The following is an 18,551-nucleotide window of genomic DNA, read 5'->3' on the forward strand; positions in this document are numbered from 1 at the left end:
ATATACCGGACATTTCAGCCAAAAATTTTCAACAGTCAGAGAAGGGAAACTCCGTAATCACCTGTACTTGAGATAATTATTGACACTTCATCAGTATTATAGTCATAAAATGAATCAATTTCTCCTCCAAACTTCGTCTCATATTTACGACATTCACTTATTATTAAAGGGAAGTATTTTCGACTTTGCAGTACACAAAAAAGGCCAACATGTACGATTATACGATTTTAATCTACAATTGGTATGTATAAATTCGAAGCTATAAATACATAACGTATATAATATCCGTTTAATAACTTGGAAAAAGAAAATTAAATTGTTCTTTATGATTTACGTATTTATATATTTATAACTTTGTCCACGTGATTTATCGTTTCTCTCGTACAACATAGAAGATTACAAAAGAATTGTTATTTGGCTTCGTCGAGGCGCGTTGAACAGAACATAATGCTTTGTGCTAAGTTGTGTGTATTTGTTTACTTCATTATTATCGATTGCCGAAATTTTCATCAATCACCACTGACGTTTGTTCATTTGTTTTTTAGTTGTTCTGATGACTAGTGTCTTGATGTAAAAAGAAAGCTATATGGATAACGTCAGTCATTTTGAAAATTCGGCTCATTTTCGGCGAATTATCAGCAAATATCAGCGATAATCATCAACTGGCTTTGGAATTCCAACTTATGACATTTGAATTCAGTAAAAATTGTTAACGAAATTGAGTAGGCCTTGGCAAAATCCATTAAATATTACAGCTACTTCGATGGAGACTAATCGAGTGTATAATTGAGTTCAATGGAGTTTCTAATGATTTCCTCTATCGAAACAGAACACTTGAAGCGTTAGAGGCCGTTTATTTTTTAGTTGATGATTTTGTGAGAGACTCCCTGCAATTTTAAAATTTCAATCTATTTTTTTTCTTCATTATGAAAAACAATTCCACTTGAATGAGAGCAAACTTAAAATTCAGGAGTCTATTTTTCGACGTTATTTGCACTATTGTCAAAGGATCGATAATACAATGGATTCCAATGAATGTCCCAAATTTGCAATTTCTCATTCACTCGGGAGAATTAAAAAAAATTCTTCTCAACATTTTTCTGCCGTTGTTAATTCAAATAACGAAACTAACGAAATTTGAGCTAAACATGTCTTTATAAAGAAAAGTGTCAGTCGTATAACATTGAACAAATGTCGATTAATCCCATTCACGTGGAATTTGTTATTCGCAGCATAAAAAATTCCGAAAACGTAATATTTCCAAATAAATCCCATTGCAAGGTCCATCCCATTAATTTCTCCCCACTCTAATCCCCTAATTCAAATCCTGAAATTGTAAATGTGCAAAATGCCATCGAACCAATCACGTCCATGAATTCCCGTATTTACAAACAAGACATTGTTTCATAAATCAATAACGTACGTGAAGATAATAAAGTACGTACAATTTCATATTAATCGAAAAATCGAGGACGGCTATAAGAGTTGTCACATTATACCGTCATCATGAGTGTTTTCCCCTCCTCTTACAACTACTTTGTTTCCATCCCATCGTAATTACCACCTAATTATGTATAATATATAAATAAGTATTATTTTACACATCTAAACGCTTACACCGACATTGTACTTAATTTACCGATAGAAATGAGAAATGAAAGATGAATCGTGAAAAATTAATCGCAATAATTTGAGACAGTGCTTCCAAATGGCCAGTCACACATTGACACAGAAGACACGTCAATACAACAGACAGAGGTTGAGAAATGATGTGAGAAAAACAAAATTACGATTTCTGGAATGATAAAAGTCAATCTCACGTGGGGAAAAAAGAAACACCTACACATTTATAAATTAAACCATTTTTCCCTCGTGTGAATAAAAAATAAACTTAAATTATAACGAATCTCATTCGTTTACACGACAGCAATATGTGTGCTCATTATGAAGTTCACAGAACTAATCTACTAACAAATTATTCGTTGTCAATTTCATCATTGGAAAGAAACAACAAGTGACAAAAGTAGAGCAGAAAAGAGTATAAAAAAACGAACGAAATTGCACTAAATTTTTTCAATCAACTATTCGTTATCATCAATTTCTGTTATACACCGATACCTAGGCATGATTGTTCTACCCCTCCCAATTCCAGTAATTAAAAAAAAACGAGATCCGACATGTGTTAATGACACGTGCCCTCAATTCCACTTGTTGAGCACGATCAGATCAGCACGTTTGGCATTTTATCATTACTCTTCCTCATTTTTTCCTGCATTTAAAATGCAAAAACTCTGACAACCCAGTTAATGATCATTCAACGAAGTATTCATTGACTCCCCATCACTTATATTCAATAAATATAAACCGAAGAGCCAACGATTCTAAAAAAAATAAGAATAGAATAGAGTTAAAAGTAATTAGAATTGCCCAGTGATTTTAAACATTATTGACTCCACATGAAACGTCTATTTCCCGACGTTAATTCCACTATTATCTAAAGAAAAATTGCAAATGACTATTATTAAGTTAATTTTTTTTTGTTCAGACCTTTGATTCATCAGACCACACGATTTTTTCCCCCAACAGATACGATCAGGGGCAAGAGATTCGTAATGCACATCAAACTCACTTTGTTTCCATCATGAGAGTGAAGATAAAAATTAATGACACGATAAATTAAATGCTCCAACGAGTTTTCCAGATCTTCAACGACGTATTGAGTTGAGAAAATAAAAAGGAGAGGGGAGAGAGATATTTTAATGAGATGAGTGCATTGAGTTGTGTTTGTACGTGCGTCAAATGGCTGGAACGTTCGTCTCCCATATTCGGTTGTGTATGTTTTTTCTTCATTTTTCTTTTCAATGTTTGTGTGCATCATTCATTTGAACCATCTGTGTGTATTTTTAATAATTGTGTGCGTCCCAAGAATGTGCTTACGTAACAGCCCAGGGATTCGCGTGTATTTTGCTCGTTGCAGCGTCACAGGACGTCGACCGATGGCTTTTGTGCATCTAGACACCATCTTTAATTCAATTCAATGCATATTTTTCTCCTTCAATTCCCTCTTGTTCAGCCGTTTGGCTTTTTTTTCAACTTGACACACTCCTCTTGTTTAATTGAATTCTCAACTCAGATGCAGCATCGCGAGGGATCGTCCGACCGTTTAGTCGGTGTACTCGGATTTCCCGAATTAATCCTGGATCAGCTGGCCGGCATCTCGGAACTTTGGCTCTGTGACAGTTCAAGCAGATGGCACTCGGATAATGGAATTTCACGTGTTCTTGCGCTTTGTTTCTGGAAAAAAATGGTTTTGTTGAGATTTTTCTGGTGGTTGAAGTGCACTGGTGAAGGGAAATTAATTTTCAGGGGGCGTTTAGGAGTCATTTTCAGGTGAGGGCCATTTAATTTGATGGGGCGAAAACAAATCATGAAATATCGTGGAGAATTGGAGGGAATTCTAAGCTTTCAGCAGCTGGAAGCCGAGAATTCTTCGATTTATTTGAATTTTCGATGAAAACATGAATACTCATTGTCAAATTACGCAGAATTTTCAATTAATTGTCAGTTCGAAAATATATTTAACGGAATTTTCCTGATTTCAATTCATTTTTATGGAATAATCGAGGAAATTCATTGAAATTCAAAGGAACTGTCACTTGATATAAATTTACCGCAGGATATTTCGAGAGGGAGAAGTGAGTTCAAGGATTTCAGGATTTTTCATTCAATTATGGATTAGTGAAACGTAACAGAACAGGAGGATTTTGAATTATCTTATCCTCACCTTTCTTCTAAATGGAAAACAGCCGCGACTCTCATTATTAACCGGTGGATAATTCACCAACAAATCCGGTGTCGGTGTGCTATTCGGTCCTAAGAAATTCAGCTCCTTGAAGCACTCAGTTTCAATCATCTAAAATAGAATAAACATTAAGAATGACGCAGATGAGCCAAATTCCTCGCACTTTCGTACATCGAAAAGAGAGAGTTAACCCTCTGAACTTTAATCTGCCACACGAATACCGTTAGAGAAATCATCACGGCTATAATTTCGACATTCATTCGCGATGACATTCGATAATCTCTCCAAATCGAGGATTAACTCGGCACCTTACACCAGGTACCAAGAAATTTTGGTAACTTTCTATTTCTCACCTCAGTCTGCCAGGGAATGGAAACACTCCCCGTATTGAATTTGCTGTAGAAAGTGTCATCGCTGGCGTCTAAATTCACACCTTTGACGGTTGAGAATTGTTCAATATCCAGCACATCTTTAGCATAAACAGCGTGAGGCTGTAAATAACAGGAATGGATTTCAAATTCAAACCGAGTCCACAACCCCCTCATGCTCAACAATAAATTTCAAGTGCTCTTGAGTATAAATGAATTGTCAATAGTGCACGAGACGTGATCTTTATCATGTAAATCTTCAAAAGGGTTCAACATCTCTGTTCAATACGGCATTCAATGCAAAAAAAAATATTGCACGGACAATTCATCATGTAGACATTTCATTACCGTATTATCCATCAATGGGGAAGTTAGGGAATCAAACAGTGTACGATAAATATTGCATTTTATGATGTTGAAAAATCTTTTTTTTATTTTGGCTGATGATGTCTGTGATTATAGAGTAGTTGTTGTTGTAATATTTAAGTAATTGTTGAAATGAAGAGGAATTGAAGACGAATTATCGGACGATGTAACTCGAAGCCCGATGATTGAGCACAATTTATTTGTTTTTAATGGAATTTACATGCTTCTACATAATGAATTTTAGACACAGTTTGCAGATTAATTTTTTCTCATTTCGAATTCGAGGTTTTATTCATATTTGAAATGTAAATGTTGTGATTCCTTCCAGCCTAATGAAGCTAAAATAACAATCGAAATGTCGCACCTATTAAAATCCTGGAGATAATCGTAAAGAAGATTTTTCAAACGTTATCGATCAAAGATTATTCTAAAACAATACACGTCATGAATTATCCCATACTAAAATGCCGAAATGCTCCATGTTGATTAGTTAACAGCCTATTCCTCAAGAGTCTCACGATAAAATCATTAAAATACCCAGAAAAGAAGGGAAATAAATATGCAAAGGACACCTACTCACATCCGGTACAAACGGTGGTTCCCACATACCGGCCTCGACCCTCTTCCAATTCAAACACTGAAAGAAGCTCTGCAGTTTCACCTCCTTAGCCCCATGCCTCCCGCACTTGCATCCCAATCGATGTTTCGGATTCTTCTTAAGTAACTGTTGGCACAGACTCTTAGCCTCCTCCGTGAACTTCGCCGAATACTTTTCCTGATCCTCCTTAACCCGTCTGTCCACCTCCTCCCTCTTGACCTTCTCCTTCCTAGCACGAAAGGGCGCCTGTCCCTCGATCATCTCATAGAGTAAGCAACCAAAGCTGAACCAGTCAGGTGAAAATGTGTACTTCTCATTGTCAATGACCTCCGGTGCCATGTAACCAACAGTACCAACTCTACCCCTAACCATATCCCCCTCGAGTATTTCAACCGCCAATCCAAGATCCGATATTCTCACATGTCCATGATCATCGAGCAGTATATTTTCGGGTTTACAATCACGATAAACAATGCCCTGCTGATGCAAATGCTCAAGTCCACACACAACTTCAGCTGCGTAAAATCTAGCACGATTGATATCAAAGCCCGGCTCACCACCCATATTGTAAATATGAAATTTCAAATCACCACCGTTCATAATCGTTAATACTAAACACAGTGCATCTTTAGTTTCATAAGCGTACGCAAGTGATACGACAAATTTTGAATTTATCTTCTGGAGTATGTTCTTCTCAATGAGCACCATGGCCTCGCCCTTTCGCTTCTTAATACGTTTTTTCTCGAGTTTTTTGCAGGCATACATTTTACCAGTTGCACGCACTTGACAGGCACATACCTCGCCGAAACCGCCTTTTCCAAGGACACGATACATCCTGAAGGTCTTGTACGTTACTGGCTGGGCTTCTAGCCACTTCCATTGTAGGTACCTTTAAAGAAATATTTATCCATGAATAGTGCAGTTGGACTGTTGACAATTTTTCGTCTCAAATTTTCGGTACGACTTTTCGGAAATTTTTATCCAATTCAATAACTACGGAAATTTCAAGAAATTTCTGGGAAAAATCAAACAGAACTTATAGTTTATTAATTTCCGTTTCATTTTTCCATGAAAATGAACAGAAAACCATAACATTGCGGTAAATATATTCTTGAATATTCAGGACAGTGACGCTGAATGCGATTTAGGGGAAAAAAAATTATGAAATTTTAGAAAAAATAATTCATAATTGTAAATTATGAATTTTCACTGAAAATTCAAATAAATTACGGACTTCTCGTCTTTAAGCCGCTCAAAATTCTGCAATTTTACCGAATTTTCAGTGAAACCTGAAATTTCACAATTTTTCCCCCCTAAATTGCATTCAGTGTCATTGTCCTGAAAATTGGCAGTCAACTGTCCATGAAATTACATTTTTTTTCTAAAAGAGTGGGCGATAAAGTGGCTGGATGGGGGTAAAATGAATGTTGAATAAAACGTGAGACGTGAAAAACGGGGAGATTAAATTCATTCGTAAGTATCAATATGCAGGGGGAAAAATAAAGCCCCTGGGGGGGTAAATGAAAGTTGGTGAATAATGGTAATGACTTTATTCAACTTTATTGTTTAAAAGAAAAGAGGTAAATGAAAATTAAAATGACTTTTGGTTTGTACTTTGGATAACAAAGCAGGGAGTAAAACTGGCTTGGCCGACGTCCAGATTCTTTTCTCGTACCAAGAGGGAGAGAAAGAATTACTCGACTCAAAGTCTCAGTAGCTCCCACTGTACCCCCCCTAGACAGTCTGGGCCACCCACTCGAGGAAAGCTTGACCGAGAATCATTGATCTTTTCCCCAGTTATACCATTTCTCACTGAATACGGTTCTTAAAAGTAGTGTCATAGATTACAACTGGAGAGACACTGTTTGGATCTTCTGCTCAACCCAACGTTCATGACTTTAACTTTGTTGTTGTTTTTTTTAATCATTTGGAAACTACTACTACTTTTGTGGGGAGTTCCGGGGAAATAACGAAAGGTCGAGGCAATTTGTTTTACAGCTTTTTAGCTTCTTCAATTTATCGCTGGAAGTTGTGAAGCTTTCAGCTCTCCCATGGAAATAGTGGTTTTAATTGCTGAATGTGATTCATCGATGGAATAAAAATCTCTTGGAAATTTGGCTCATGAATTTTAGTAATCGTACGGTGTTTTGGGTTTTTAGAAATTGTCATCCGCATTCTACCAGAAAATTCAATAACTGTAGAAAGAAGTGTAATATTTTGGGTTCAAGTAGAATATTCTTTTGCAATTTTTACTTAAAATAGCGCGACTTTTAGTGTGCCATCTATTCGAAGAAAGTTTCATCGAAAATCATTGATCTCTTCTCCAGTTATCCCATTTCTCACTGAAGAGACGCTGTCTGGATCTTCTGCTCAACCCTCTGGGTTTCATGACTGTAACTTTGTTGTTGTTTTTTTAATCATTTAGAAAACTACTTTCGTGGCGGGGTTCAGGGGAATAATAAAAGGTCGAGGCATTTTGCACAGCTTTACAGCTTCCTAGCTTCTTCAATTTATTGCTGAGAGTTGTGGAGCTTTCAGCTTTCCCATGGAAATATTGACTTTAATTGCTGAATGTGATTCATTGTCGGAGATGAAATGTAAGGCTCTCAGAAATTTTGCCCTTGAATTTCAGCAATCGTGTGAACATTTCGAATGCAGAATGGAAATTTGCAGAAAAACTCCTCCCAAATATTAACAACTATTCATCAACACCTGATTATTTCCACTGAATCGTTGATTCCTCTCTCCACTCCAATTGTTTCTGAATACCATCGAACGTATTCATCAAAAAGTTTCCCCTGAATCGTGCTAATGACATCAATTGAAAGCTCCAATACCGCAGAGTTATCTCAACTCCATTTCAACTCATAACTCGGTCATGAAAAGAAAAATTCCCCGGAAAAAGTTTTATTCACTCGTACTAAAAAAAAATTAATGAGCCTTTTCCTATGGAAAACGAATGAATATGGAATGAATGTACAGAACCTGATTAATTTCACCGAGAGAACCGACAGAAATAGCTGTAAATTATTATCAAGAGGGTTGATTAAATACCTGTAGAAGTAGAAACTCGTGAGAAACTGGGAGAATGGTTCACCAGCGAGAAAATTTTTAACAGTCTGCTGGACCTCAGTGAATAGTTCTCTCCCACCAGTACCAAGACGCTCCTCACACTGCGATATCACTGAGTCATTGAGTATATCGACAACCTCCGATCCTTCACTCTTGAGATACTGTTCAAACAGTACTTTGGCAAGTTCAGTTCGATTTTCATCCAATTCAATCTCGTACTTTTCAATGGCATCGAGAAATAAATTGTAACGGTGATAGGATGGCTTACGATCCTGGCAAAACTGACGAAACAATAGACGTCCTATTGGCTGTTGATCAACTAAATAGCCGTATCTAATGTCTGAAATGTAAAAAAAAAATCCACCTGTTATTTTTAACATCACATGAAACAGTACAAATTGCTTTAAATTGTCGCACAACTCGTCACTTTAAAATATTCTAACGTTTCAAGAAGAAAATGCGCGACAAGATGCTGAAAAAAATTGGATCGCTGGGGGAAAAAAACTAAACAAAGTCTCAAGCTTCAACTTCGTCGTAACTTCGTGAATTTATTACGCGAAAAATTGAATTTCAAATACAATGCTGCACTGAAAAATGGGGGGATAATCTTCATCGTTACGAGAGGCTGAAAATTTCACGAGCGGTTAATTTACATACATGAATTCTGGTCTGTAGTGGCATTATCATTCATCATCTTTACAGAACGGCGGAAAGGTCCCGACGTTTCATTCGTTTTAAATGCCTCATTCCTCTGGATGCACTCAACCAAACAACAACAGCATGCAAACACTTTGTAAATGAATTATCCGCAGCGATGAAATTGCCCCCCCAAAAATGAGCCCCCGATAATTGACCAGAATCAATCGATCGTCTGCTACAGAAATACCTCCACCAGAGACCGTTGAGTGCAACGAGCTGCATCAAACACAAGACCTCAGCCTCAATTAGCCTTTGTCCTGTGTTTCACCTTCAGGTGAGAGCGGTTTATTCCGAGGCCTCCTCGGCTTTTAATTAACAATGATTGGTGGAAGGGTAGGGTGGGACAAGGGGGGAAAATGATAAAAACATCCTAAAAAATTCATTTTTCCTCGTGAGTGAACATATCCAAGCCCCGTTGCTTTGAAGTGCTCCAACGACAAAGGGATTCCCCCTGGGTGAATAGCGAAATGAGATGGAGGAATGAGTGGAGGAGGGCAAGGGATGCGATAATGCGAACACGAGGTCAGCGGAGGGTCGAGAGAACACCCAGTATGGCATTTATTGACCACGAGTAATCTCGAAAGGGAGCAGATTGATGAAGAAAAAATTGTTTCATTTTTGGAGATTGATTTTGTCGCTCAGCTCTCAATCTTTCGGAAGAAAAGATTGGGTACTTTAGGGTTGATTGAAGACAGTTGGGTGAAATATTATTTGAATTATTTGAATAATTTGATGTAGAAGAATATTTTTTACAGAAATATTATGAATTACTTATTTTAATATTGATTATTATTCACTGTTCTTCGGTGATAAAACGTAATGAGTTAAATATTAATCGAGGAATTTGATCTAGAGAAATATTTTTAAAAATAATAGGAATCTCTTTCAATATTTTTATTCCATCATCCCAATCAGTTTTATTTTCATTTATATTAATATTTCATTAATAATTGCAAATTATAAATAAAATTGTCAATGTGCTTTCATTACTCATTTCAAATGCCAGTAAAATTCTGTTCAATTGCCATGAAATAGTCCTCAGCTTCAATTGAATACCGAATAAAACCAGATAGAACCCGAGAGAGAGAGAGCAATAAAACCTAATGAAAAAATAATTAAACCCCATGGCCACAACAGTAAAACCCTTCAGTAACGTTTTAATGACAGCGAAACATTAAATTAAGTGTTAAAATCCGCGGACGTAATGGAAATGAATAGAGATACCCTGTCAAAACAATGGTAACTGGCAACAGGTTAATAAAACAAATTTTTACGTAGTCTCGTGCACGACCAGAGATAACAAAACTGCTCAGTGATGCTGGTCTTGTTTGGGCAATAATCACAAAGCTATCGCGCTCTCCCCTGTTACTCAAAGAAATAAACTTTATAATGTTGTATAACAATGTAAATACACAGTGGGCTACTGCAGTGTGCATATGCTCAATGTATTTTTTTTCTGTTGAAACCGATGTACAATAGAACAGATGAAAATAAACGAGGGAGTTGTACACGGGAATTCACTGTCCCGTCTCACAGCTCACTTATCCTATCTGATATCGACGAATGTTTTTCGTTTTTTATAATGCTTGGAGAGAATTTTGGGGTATCAGTGGACAGTGGTCAGTTTTTAGTGAATAATTGTGAGGAATTCTTGAGGTTTTTTACTTACCAAGCTTATCTTTTAGGCCGATGCACTGTGATATGTGGGGAAATTGCAATATCTTTCGCCATTTCTTACTCTTCCCCTTGTTGCTGTCACCACCACCTAAACACGATTTATTTTTATTTGCTTCATTCGTTTAATAATGTTGCAATAAGTGCGGCTTATCCACTAAAGATTTATTCTATTTCTTTAAACCTAAATCATCGATAATAAATAGATTTGTATTCGAAATTTATTCACTCTAATAAATTAATCATTTAATTTAATTTGGATTGAAATTTATTTATTTTCTTCATCTACAGTTTGTCTAATGGAATGGAAAAAAATGAAAATCTTCTGCAAGTCTGAAAAAATGCCTTTAAAATGAAAAAAACAATTTTGCAATTTTATTTTTCCGATGTTAAGTTCGTGATGATTAGACGCATCTCATTGAACAATTATCAACAATTAATATTTAATAAACAATTGATAAAATAAATAATTAATAAAAAATTTCTCTAAACGTATGTCCCTAAAATCAATCAGGAATTCAGAAACTGTTCAACTCCATCACTAAATTAAAACGATTTTCCACTCCCTCTTCAATACTTTATTTCCCTCCGGAAATGATTAAGAGGGAAGTAAAGCAGAGTTGCATCTGGTCTATCAAAAAAACTCAAAAGATCTCAATAAAACCTCGCATTACTCTTCGCATTACACGAGGTCGAGAACCTCTAATATACACAATCAGGCACGAGACTGAGAGATAAAAAAAGGTCTCGTGGAGGGGGGAATTTCAGTGCGCTTGAGACAGCTAGTGAACAGCCGTGCGTAGGTAGTAGCCATTATCACGAGACAATGAAAGATAGAGTGAACTTTTTTTCCACTCATCCTTCACTCACCTCCCCGCAAATTAAGTGTCAAAGTTGGGAGAGAGCGGTTGAGTAGAGAAAATGAGAAACCGGGACTGTGGACTTTTGTCAGTTAAGGTAATTGATTTAGCCGCTTTTTCACTGGGCTCTGACGCATCGACGTCACTGATAAGAATTTATCCCTTCCTTGAATATTGAGATAACCGCCCGGAAAACTAGAAATTCCAGTGATGTCCCCAATTCAGTGAAATGTTTGACGTAAATTACTCCATCGTTTGTGCATTTATTGTTTCTACTGGGGTTTTATCGGTTGAGGATAATGATGTGGGACAGTTCCAGCGATAGGATGGGTTTTTATTCCGGGAAAGTGGGTCTTAAATTAAGACCTGAAGACGTTAATTAAGACGCCCTTGTCTCTTTCTTAAAATAAAACTGTCTTGATTTAATTTAATTTCATAATCATGATACGAAATTTCGCTGAATTAATTCATTTTCCTCAGTCTCTTTGGCAAGTTATTCTTTAGGGCCTAATCTTATGGGATTTAACTTTAGCCTAGACATGTCCATGCCATTAATATTCTAATTAACGTCTAGTCCTGTTATTATTGAGGATTTAAATGGGCCGTGACTATTCGCACCACTGCGTGAATCACTCGCGTACACTCCATACACTCCACGCATGCGTGAAGTTTGTGTGTTTCACGCAGCCGAATTTTCATACTGCTGTGTATTTCACGCAGTTGAAGTTTCATACTACTGTGTGTTTCACGCAGTTGAAGTTTTATACTACTGTGTGTTTCACGCAGTTGTATTTTTATACTACTGTGTGTTTCACGCAGTTGCATTTTTATACGCGTAAGAGTGCCCGGCGCGTATCTGGGAGACCCGGGTTCGATTCCCGGCTGGGTGAAACGGAAATTTTTTCTCTCTAAATTCTAATTCTCTTAGAATTCTCTTAGAATTCATCTTTAGAGGTCCTAGCACGCCATTTCTCGACCCGCTCTTTCATTTGAGCCAAAAAAAACATTCATATCTTGTCTGACATCTCTGCTACAAACTCTGGTCATCAACTCTGGTTTTCAGTTGAAATTGGAATTGTTAATTTACACAATAGGAGTGCACTGACGATTTTTTCTTAACTCGCAAAAATCTTCAAACAATTTGCTACCGATTGGTGATAAAATTTTTTGGAAATAATGAAGTAGGGGGGCTAACGCCTTTTTTTTCAGGGGAGATTTTTCAAAAATTTATCTAAAAAAAAGTCCTAACTAGCAAATGTTTTTTATTAGCTCGCAATTTTTTTCAAAACTACTTCAATGAGGAAAAAAATAAAAATTTGGAATATCTATACATGAGGGGCTAATTGATCGGATCTCACAGTTTCCGAGATGATCGCGAAAAACGAAAGTGCCAAAAAAACTAATTTAATTCATCTTGTATAGGGTGTAGGAAGTGGAAAAACGCAATTCTGAGCCATCCACTTGCCTATAGGGGACCCAAATTTGGTTTTAAGGCTCTATCTCTCATAGTTTCCGAGATAATCTTGGAAAACGAAAGTGCCAAAAAAACTAATTTAATTCATCTTGTATAGGGTGTAGGAAGTGGAAAAATGCAATCCTGATGTATAAAACTACAAGTGCGTGAAACACACAAGTGTATAAAAATACAACTGCGTGAAACACAGAGTAGTATAAAAATACAACTCCGTGAAACACACAGTAGTATAAAACTTCAAATGCGTGAAATACACAGTAGTATGAAACTTCAACTGCGAGAAATACACAGCAGTATGAAAATTCGGCTGCGTGAAACACACAAACTTCACGCATGCGTGGAGTGTATGGAGTGTACGGGAGTGATTCACGCAATGGTGCGAATAGTCACGGCCATTTAAATGTCAGTCCAGACATGTCAATGGCATTAACCTCGTAATTAATGTTCAGTTACAACATTATTTAGGCTTTTGATGTTGAAAATTATCATTAATTTCTGGGGAAATTAATGATCGACGTGATCATTAAACGACTGATCATCAATTTTTCAATTCCGCGAATGAGTCGTATTAAAAATCAATGAACAATTGTGCAAAATTTTATGAGAATATCTGTTTAATCATCAATCATCGCCAGAAAACTGATGATCGAGCAGGTATTGGGTAAGCGTCATTTGTAAATTCTCAAAGAACGAAACAACAATATTTATTCAAATGATAACGAACGAGAAAATTTATACCGATCCACGATCTATTATAAACTAACAAAATTTTCGGCACAGTCCTTTGGATTGTTCGTCCCATTATAGTTTCACTGGAATTACAGAGAATTTCATAATAAAAAATTCGAAATTTTATGGAAAAATCGGTGAACACTGTGAAGTTGAGTTCAATTATTCCACGGAAATTCACAGAAATCAGGAGAATTCGGGAAAAACATATTCTTGAAATTTAAAATAATTGAAAATTTAAATTTGATTTGGTGCAAAAATTTGGAATTTCATTGAATATTCAGTGCATCCTGAAATTTTATGTTTTAGTTGAATTCAATGTCATTCACCTGAAAATTACACTGTTCAAAATTTTCGGCTGAAAGTTCGAGGAATTTCGTCATTGAAAATTCAAAATTCGCTGTGGCTATTTCCACTACCACACGTGTCACACGCAACATGTCACACGCAGCGTGTCGCACGCAGAAATTCATTTAACGGTAAAACTGAAGGAAATTGGAAATTTCAGTGCAATTATTCCACGAAAATCAGTAAAAACAAGGTAAACATGTTTGAAAATGTCCAATTAATTGAAAATTCCGCATAATTTGGTACTGAATATTCACGTTTTCACTGTAAACTCAAGGAAATTAAGAAATTCTCGTCTTCCCGCTGCTAAAAAACGTGAAATTTCAGTGAATTACCCATGAAATTTGTAATTTCATGAACTCATTTCCCCTAAACCGCGCTCAACTGTCCATAAAATTTCAACGTTTCCCCAACAGTGGATAATAGTACGCACTCCATCCATCTCCATCTCCTCGCAAAATCCACGGCTAAAAATTAATCGATAATGCACTCATGCAAATGACGTCTCTAATTACCTTCTCTCGCCTTGAGGTAAACAGTGTTGGCTACGATATTCTCCAACTCCATCAATTCCAGCTTGATCGAGTTTAATCGGCCTGATTATGTTAGAATAACCTTTGCGTCGTGGGTGTGGACGTGTGCTCGTCCAATTCCCAACAGTATTATCAAAAAACGTACTTCCAACTCCGGGTACAATCACCCAGTCGGATTCTTCAAGACCAGCTCCCATCTGCGCCCAACGGGGCCACAAAAACCCCCTCACTCCTTCCTCCAATTTGTCCCTCTCAAGTATTATTTTTCCTCCTTCGTGCCTTCTCCCTCACTCTATCGAAAACTTTCAACGAAAAAAAAAAAAATCCAATTGTTTCACGAATAACTTTTCTCTCCCGAGTTATTTATATTGTTCCTCCTCCCTCAGAACTTGTTTCCTAGTTTACAGAAATCTCTCCTTGCAATCTGCAACAACAAAGGGGTAGGAAAAAAAAGTCATGAAAATTAGTTTGAATATTTGTGGCGAACGGGGCAACCACGTGCTGAGATAAATGAAAATTCCATAAATCCAGGGCTTACACACAGCTCCTCTCTCCCATTTTTATTTCCCCTTGTTTCACGTTCGTACAGAAATGTTCCACAATTCCAACGTAAAAGGATTCTCCCCAGGATTACGCGAGGTACAACCCGGAGAAAGGGGTACCCACTGGCATGGCGCGCTGGTGGTATGCAGGGGATATCTACACGCAATGCTTCCCTCTTGGAAAATATAATGGAATTGAAGGGAAAAAAATGGACGGTGAGAAATTCCTGTACAACGTCTGTCCTGTTCCTTTCTCATTCGGATGAGAAAATAGCATTAAGGGGAACCGGAACCCCTGTGTCTGTATGAACTTTTAAAATTCTGTTTTCTCCTACAATTATCAATTTTCATCTGTGAAACTAGTTGTGTCAATGAAGTAGTTTCGCAGCTAATTTCGTAATTTTTTTAATAAAAAATTGCACCATTCAAGTTAAATATCCCGGAAAAATTTCCTGAAAGAATCGAGAATATTTTGAAAATAATTTTAAATATTCTAGTGGCGCAAATTTTTGCATTGAACAAAACGAAATTAACTGTGTAGGAGCTGAATTTTAATAAAACGAATTCGTAATTGTCATTGTACACATTTTTTCAGAAATTTGGAAAAAAACGTCTGTAGCTAAAAAATTGAAGTCTGTGGGACGAACAAACAATAAACAATTGATTTTTTTTGCACTAATTATTCGTTTTTTTACATATATAATCGATCTTCGATGCATGAGAAATCTCACTCCAATAGCCCGCGACTTTTAACTCATATTAGTCTCCCCTTAATGTGGACAATTATCGAGTGATTTTCTCTTATCTATCGCGTTCAAATCCACCAGTTTGTTATTCTAAAAAAAGAATAACTGAAATCCAAATGCATGCGCTGGATTATAAACCCTTACATAGAATTGCTGAATTTTTAATGGGGAAGAGGTCAGGAAGGAATCGATATCTAGTCTTTTTATTCAGGGGAATTGAATATTATTTGAAAGAAAAATCGTTCTCAGGATTTCGTCGGGATTTTTATTTCAACCCGTCCTGACAAATTCAATGATTTTAACGGGGTGACCGCGGTTAATCGGCGATATTTCCTGATCAAATGATGCGATTTGGGTGAATAATGTTTACGGTGAAAAATTGACTGTTTATATATTATATTATTTATATAAAATGTTCGTAATTTTGAAAAATTGCAATTTTTTAATTATTTCATCAATCCTCCCTCAAACAATGCCATTATCGGCCAAAATTTCAGATATTTGTCCATCACTTTAGTGTTTTTTGAAGATTTATAAAAAATACACCCAGAAATTCTCAAAAAAAGTTGTAAACAACTAGTAGCAAAAAAAAACTCGAGAAATTTCCCTCTGAATTTTCCGACTGATCGATCATCAGTCGTTTACCTCAAACCGAAAAAAAAATTGCGGAGAAAGCGGAAAATTTATGAAGAACCCCTAATTGATAACAACATCCCCTCCCGCATAAATCGCTCCCCCCGAAAAACCGGCGACCGAAATGAGTTTCCTGTCACCTTAATGCATCATAAAAACTCAATTTTCCACCGCAGTTAACTGATGAACGCTGAAAGCCAGACGATGGGAAAATTGATAAAAAAAAAAGAAAGTGCCAGGAAGTGCAGGTCAACGGGGAGGAAAAGGGAGGGCCCGCACCCCCGAGGGCGTCCATACAATTTCCCTCTCTATTTATTCTAACGCAACGAAAACTCCTCCACCTTTCTCATGTCCTCCTCAGCAACCCGATCACGTACGCCTCAGGGTCGCTGAGACTGGAGTATTCAATATATCTGAGATAAAAAAAAATGAGACACCCAGGATGAGCATAAAAGGTACGAACTAACGATGATGGAGAGATGAAAATTGGGAGGGCTGACGGGGACAGGGCCGAGATAGACCGGAGGGATAATCCTCCCCCGTTCGTCGACTCAAAACTTTTTCCCTCAGACTCTTCCTCCCCGAAATAAAAAAGGCCAGACGATACGACCAGGATAATTTACTCCCGACTCAACAGGGTTACGAGCCATGATAAATGATTTTCATAAACCTAATGAGACATGAAAAATAATTCTCTCTCACCGTTGAAATTCCTCTCATATCCAGCCCGGTAACATTATTTCCACCATAATCCACGCCGTAAACACATGCACAGGGACTTTTCACTTGATTCCAAAGAGACACACGTACACACTTGCCACATCAAATGAGTGAATTCAAAAAAATTCACGCTTCATCCGCGATACGGGGGTGACAGGGGCTCTCCCTGTTCTCACGGGGTGGAGGGATCAAAAATAAAGAACCTGGATGAAAAAGAGGAGAGAGTTGACACACGTTGAGCGCGCGCGGTTCGGGTCCTCCTCGCTCTCCTCTCCGTGCGGTAGGAAGCGAGAGAAGCAATGGCCGACACACACACAGACACTTGTCTCCACCGACAAAACACACACCAGGGGGGGGGGGGCGATTAATAAGAAAACAACAATTTGTTACTGTTTCGATTTTCCGGGGGAAAATTGCGGGGTTATCGGACACTTCTCACCTCAGTCGGCTTCCCTCCGGCCCTCATCACAATCTTCACTCGGTGAATTGGAATGCCGAGATGTTCCAGTGATGTTGTACACAAATACACGGACAATTTTAATCGGGAGAAAAAATTTGTTGATTTGTGCCACTGGAAAATACTTTGACTCGTCGTTTCTTGTCACTTTTTCTTTCTCACTTCGATTGAATTGATTTCAATAGTTTAACGGTGACGTCGGGACACACGTAGTTGGATTGAGGGATGTGAAGTAATTGTCGCGGGGATGAGTATTTTTGTTTGTTTATGTGGATTTTTTTTTTTTGCGCGAGTGGGGAGAAAGGTTACGCGGAGGGGTTGATTTTAATCGAGAGTGTGTGAAGGGGGTCTTGTGCTCACTCTCCGGCGTACCTTTTGGCTAAGGCCCGTGCACTGGAGGCACCGATCAAAACCGAGTGGCGTGCGACTCTGCGGCGGTGGGTGGGGGGCGGGGCAGCGCTGGTTGGCGAGTATCCGGCGGAGGGAGGAGGACGCAGGCATTTTCGAAAGGCCGCGCGCCGCGCAAGGGAGAGAGAGGGGAGACACCTTAGGCGTGGATCGAGCGTCAGTTACCGTGGTGACACCCCCACCGGGACGTGGGGAGTTGAGGAACTAGCGGTGCGCGCGCTGGTGCGGGAATTTTTGAATTTGCGGGGCGGAACTTGCGGGAGACTTCGGGGATTTTTGCGACGGAATTGAATTTCCGGGGAGCGACTTTTAGCGCCATTTAGGGGGGAAGGAATTTTAAATGGTGGGTTTCAGGGGGATTCAATGAATTCTTGACGGTTTCTCCGAATTAATTGGATTTACAATTAAAATGGGGATGTTTATTTGAATTTTTGTGATTTATATCGGTTTTTAGAGAATAATTGAATTTTATAATGATCATATGCGCCTGAAGTTTTCTTAAAATCCAAATTTACAGGCGGG

At 37.7% G+C, this 18,551-nt stretch overlaps 1 protein-coding gene across 2 annotated transcripts; it reads right to left on the reverse strand.

Moving 5' to 3' along the window:
- Positions 1–93: 93 nt before the first annotated feature.
- Positions 94–17,994, reverse strand: LOC107043961 (G protein-coupled receptor kinase 5). 2 transcript variants are annotated; one of them, XM_015265687.2, is made up of 8 exons: positions 17,604–17,994; positions 14,506–14,947; positions 10,575–10,670; positions 8,189–8,546; positions 5,117–6,023; positions 4,156–4,293; positions 3,785–3,913; positions 94–3,294 (listed from the first exon to the last, which is right to left on the reverse strand). In XM_015265687.2, exons 2-8 carry the CDS (start codon positions 14,555–14,557, stop codon positions 3,202–3,204), a joined length of 1,773 nt encoding a protein of 590 aa, XP_015121173.1. In that variant the 5' UTR covers positions 14,558–14,947; positions 17,604–17,994; the 3' UTR covers positions 94–3,201. The 2 variants fall into 2 exon arrangements, with proteins under 2 accessions (XP_015121173.1, XP_015121172.1); XM_015265686.2 differs by lacking the exon at positions 17,604–17,994 and adding an exon at positions 17,147–17,468.
- Positions 17,995–18,551: the final 557 nt, after the last annotated feature.

The sequence above is a fragment of the Diachasma alloeum genome, unplaced genomic scaffold, assembly GCF_001412515.2.
Source record: "Diachasma alloeum isolate Michigan unplaced genomic scaffold, Dall2.0 Dall_scaffold_00648, whole genome shotgun sequence".
NCBI lineage: Eukaryota > Metazoa > Arthropoda > Insecta > Hymenoptera > Braconidae > Diachasma > Diachasma alloeum.